Source organism: Penaeus japonicus, unplaced genomic scaffold (assembly GCF_977035675.1).
Source record: "Penaeus japonicus unplaced genomic scaffold, GWHDUDI00000001_assembly GWHDUDI00000015, whole genome shotgun sequence".
NCBI classification, from domain to species: domain Eukaryota; kingdom Metazoa; phylum Arthropoda; class Malacostraca; order Decapoda; family Penaeidae; genus Penaeus; species Penaeus japonicus.
In genome coordinates, this window is record NW_028234417.1 from 30,610,454 (window position 1) to 30,615,453 (window position 5,000).

A 5,000-nucleotide genomic window follows, 5' to 3' on the forward strand; every position below is an offset into this window, starting at 1 on the left:
TTGTCTCGGTTGTTAGGCCTAGTGCCTTTAAAGGACGGGACTTGTAGCGGGTTTTGCTCGAGATCTCGTGGAGGGAGACTGAATGGTGTTGCAATGGTGTTATTGTGCATGGGTGAGATGGGGGGAGGAGCATTAATCCTGCACGGTAACAGCGCTTATCTTTTGTTATTGCTCCCCTATGCAACCATAATATGTTATTAAATGCTATATAGAGATTCATCGAAGTATCGCGTTTCAGGGATCGAGGTGATGGTCTATACATGTTTATTGCTATGTTGCTTATTGTATCTTCTCGAATCAAGTGGAATATAACCTAATCTTCTTTTGTTTCTGTTGCAGACGTTGCTGAGTGAGTTCAACAAGGAGCAGGAGGCATTCATCAAGGCTAAGGGCGGCAAGGGCGGCGAGGCTCTGCCCCCATGGGTGGGCTACCCCGACGAGGAAGGCCTCAAGGAGGAGATCCTGGCTCTCTCCACCGTGAGTACCCGCTCGTGTTCAAGTCCGAAGGAGTCTGAGGGACACTGCTTTGACAAGCATCAAATGGGGTCAGTTGGGGTCGAGTGCGAGTGGAATGACGCCGAGTCGGTGTATCAGCTGTTGCTGGTTCACCGACGGAGGGGAAAGGGGATGCAACATCCTTGTCGAAGAGGAGAGGTCTGGAGGGGGAGGGAACTAAGGAGGAGATGAGAAGGGGGATCAGTTATTTTGATGTAGGTATACAGAGGTAAATAGATAGATGTGTGTGTGTGTGTGTGTGTGTGTGTGTGTGTGTCTGTGCTTTGTCTCGGTGGATATGTGTGTGTGTGCCAAAGGTATGAAGTTATAGTTTAATAAGTCTTCGGTAAGGAACAAGAAAAGTTCGGGGTCTCTGCTCGGTCGATCTAGGATGATCCCAAGTGATGAACTTAATCCACCAATATCTCAACCCTCACCCCCTCCCTCCCCCACTTACCTCCCTACCCCAACTATCTCCCACCTGAAAAGATAATCAAGGGAGGAATATTTGTTGCTAGCTTATTTTTTTGGCCCCGGGAAAGGCAGTGACGTGATGATAATGATTGTAATTATTTTCGCGAAAATAAAAATGATATAACTATTTTTTAAACACCGGATAGAGTTGCCTGGATCCCACCTTCCCTACCCCCCTTCCTTACCACCTCCCAACCCCCCTCCCAACCCCCCTCCCAACCCCCCTCCCGCGCTCATCATCACCTTCGTTACGGGAATGTGATGGAAGCCGCCTCTCGGGTGATGAACTTGCACGAGTTGCCATGACTACCGCATCCAAACATGTCATTATGCGGCAACTTCCTCTCTGTCTACGCCAAAACGTGCCGGACTATCTCCCTTCCTGTCCCCGCGCATGCCTGTGCATTACCGTCGCTTCTCACGGCTAGGTGTCAGGTGTCACGCAGGTGCATGACATGGCATCCGTGTAGTCCCTCTATGTGTCACCCTCTTTTTATGACTCCGGAAGAATAGATTAATCAATTGATAGATGGGTGAAATATCCTAAAGTCGTATAAAAAAGACTTTAGCACCCAAGCGAGAGCCAGCCAATCAGCGCCGGGTTTGAAGGTCCGTCTCGACCACTCATAACGGCCGTTAATGTCCATCAGAAGCAATGGCGATGGTAGCCAATATCCATCTCTCCGGCCGGTTATCATAACGTCCATTTTCGCCAGCCAGAACGATCGTAATAGACCCGCGGAAGTGATATCCTCGTCCCCGTTTCTAATTCGTCGAATTGGAAAGGGAGGGAGGGAGGGAGAAGGGGGGGGGGCGGGCAAAGTGTGACGAGCGCAGTCGGGAAAGAACATCAAAAGTTGTGTTGTCAAGTGTCATTTTCTTCAACATTTTCCCTCTTCCTTTCGCCTGATCCATTCCTCCGTGTATCTTCTCTTTGTCCTTCGGGTCGTTGGAGCGAGTCCTGTGCAATCCACCTCCGGATGGCAAGGAAAAAGACAAGCAAGCGCACAGACATAGACATAGACACGAGACAGAGAGCGAAAGATCTGGAGTCAGGCAGATATTTTGAGTGAGAGAGAAGGACAGATCGAATGAAAATACCGAGAGTAGAAGGGAGCAAGATTGGACAGAAAGTTTGTCCTTTTAGCTGACGAACCTATTTTTTTTCTCTCTCTCTCTCTCTCTCTCTCTCTCTCTCTCTCTCTCTCTCTCTCTCTCTTATTGAAGACGCCCGTCAACGTGGCTGGTCTTTCTCGACGTCAGCAAGAAGCGGTGGCATTCTCGATCGAGTTGATTCGTCCCAGGCAACGTTGCGAAGCTCAGGCAGAGATCGCCCTCACTTATCTCCCGCGGGTAGACTTTATTACAAGAAGAAATTCCTTCTCCATGGTGTGTTTGATTCTAAACCTATCATCCCCGGGTGCCAAATTCTCTGTCTCCCAGTTCCGTCCGTGCATGGGGCACTCCCGCCTCATTAGCTGGACAAGATTCCCGCAACCTATCATGAGAACGTTTCGTTTCACCACGGCAAGTGTTCCCCCTTGCAATCCTCCTTGGGATATTGCACCACAGGACTACGTCAGATCCCTGGTGATGTCCTCCTCGCCATGCTGCTTCCCGGACGACCTTTCTCTGCAACACCACGATTCTTGGAACTAGCGTAGAACCGATGTGTGTCGCGGGGTGTCACGTCTGAGTCACGTTTTAAAACTATGGACTCAGCATCATGTTTCAAGGGAGCTTCTGAGTAAAGTGATATTTATCCGTCTATAACGTGATATTTCTCTACCGAGTCTCCGCTTATTTGTCAAAAAGTAAATGTGATGTATTGTAGTAATATTAATAATTTGTTATATTACTTTTGGAATTATTCTTTTGCTATTGATATATCGTCATCGAGTGATTTTATGTAATTAACCAAATTAACTCTCGTAAACGACTGCCGACCGCTAATTGGCATTATTGGCGTGCGCTGAACTTTTTTTTTATGATTATATAAACCGATTTCATTACACTAATTGTGTCTTAAATTCATTACTCCGCACAGAGTTCCTCCACTGTCTGTGCCGTAGCCTCTGCCATAAAATAGACAACCAGAAATATACCATATTCAAAATGGGGAAAGATTGAGTGACTTGTTCGTTATGTATTGAAGAATCAATAGAATTTTCGGTAGCGATTTAGCAACGAGAGTGTGCGCCTGTGATTTTTTTTCTAGAGAGAGAGAGAGAGAGAGAAAGAGATTTGACTGACATTTGCAATGACATGACCTTCTGAGCGAGACGTTGATGTGATATTTAAGGTGTGTGTTTCGCGGAAAAGAGATACTCGTGTGCGGACGAATTTCATCTATAAGAGAGAGACAGGCAGACAGACAGACAGACAGACAGACAGACAGACAACGCAGGTATTCATGTCTATATACACCCTAAGCTTTATTAGGATAAGAATATCACTTATAGAAAGAGACATGAATTTCAGTGTGCTTCCCGAAAAGACGAGACGACACCGCATAGCGTGTGAATCGAAGAGCCGATGTTACAAGCTCCGCCGCCCACGCATGGGAGTGGGAGGGAGGGAGGGGGCGTGCGAGCGAAGGCGGCTGGGTGAGTGGGCGGAATGGTGCGGCGTTGGGAGAGAGGGGGAGGGAGGGAGAGAGGGGAGAAGGGAGGAAGATGGGAAGAGAAGTAGGGAGGGTGAGAGGGTAGGAGAAAGGGGTGGGAAAACGAATTGAAAGAGGGGGATGGAGAGGGAGAGAGAAAAAGAAGAGAAGAAAAAAAAGAAAAAGAAGGGGAGAGAGGTAGGCAGAAGGGCGTCGAGAGAAAGAGAGAACGAGTGAATGAGAGAGGGAGAGAGAGAGAGAGAGAGAGAAAGAAAGGGAAAGGGGATGGGCGTGACGAAGCCTTGGACGAAGTGTGGGATCGAGTGACGTTGTCAGTCTCCCTTGCTTAAGATTCCAGAAGAGTTATTAAGCTCTGTGTGATAGTAAGATCGTTTTATATATATTTGGCAAAAAAATAGTTACGCCAAAAGTCATGCTTTGTTTTCTTTTGTTATATGTCTTGTCTTTTTATTATTATCATCTTTGAACTGCATTGTTTTAACAAATGGAGGTTTCGACAAAGTAAGAGGCTGAAAAGTTCCCCATATATTTTTCATGGAAGGAAGAGGATAAAATATGTTTGCAAGGATATTTATGATGTGAAGGCTGGAGCATATCGGCCTATCACTTATATATTTATCTCTCTCTCTATCTATCTATCTGTATCTATCTTTCTGTCTCTCTATCTGTGTGTGTGTGTGTGTGTATCTTAATCTATGTCTGTCTTTTATGTCTAGCCAAGTGATTGATATGAATTAATATATAAAAGCTAAATCAATCAGTTGGCTAGATCTAACCGACTGATTGATGTGAATTAAACTTTAATATATCAATTCATATAAATCGCTTGGTTAGAAATAGTGTGCTTGTTCATCTGCCCTTTATTTGTACTTATGTAATAATTTGGTTGCCATGGAGGGGTAACCACTCGTCTTGGGTTGCGTACGCACCTGTTGTGACCCTTACTTGACGTACGTCGATGCCCGCATACCGTGTTGCAAGTGCCGTGGTCTTGCGGCAAGGCCCGGCGAGTGGTGCAATGGGTCGAACTGGGGATGGCTTCTATTGCCTATTCCGATCGTCTTAATGGGGCATTTATATCTTCCAAAATCTCTCTGTCTGTTTAACGGCCCTTCTGTCCAATCCGTTTCTTTTTTGTTGAACTATCTCTCTCGTTATATCCCTTCTTGGATCATATATATATATATATATATATATATATATATATATATATATATATATATATATATATATATACAATATATATACACATATATAAAATATATACATATATATATGTATATATTTATCCCTCCTTCCCTCCTCCCTGTCTTCTTTGCTTCGCACCCTCTTTTCCCTCTCTCTCCTCCCTCTTCTTCCTTCCTTCTTTCCTTCGAACCCGCCTCTCCCTCTCTCCCTCTTCTCTGCT

General features: G+C 45.5%; 1 protein-coding gene across 17 annotated transcripts in view; it reads left to right on the top strand.

Moving 5' to 3' along the window:
- The window catches only part of Sap47 (Synapse-associated protein 47kD), a 174,567-nt gene that overhangs the window by 140,129 nt on the left and 29,438 nt on the right, over positions 1 to 5,000 (top strand). For all 17 annotated transcript variants that reach the window (XM_086544766.1, XM_043011205.2, XM_086544759.1 and 14 more), the window contains one exon: positions 340 to 477. In XM_086544766.1, coding sequence (XP_086400892.1) covers positions 340 to 477 — 138 coding nt within the window. The remainder of the gene's footprint in view (positions 1 to 339; positions 478 to 5,000) is intronic.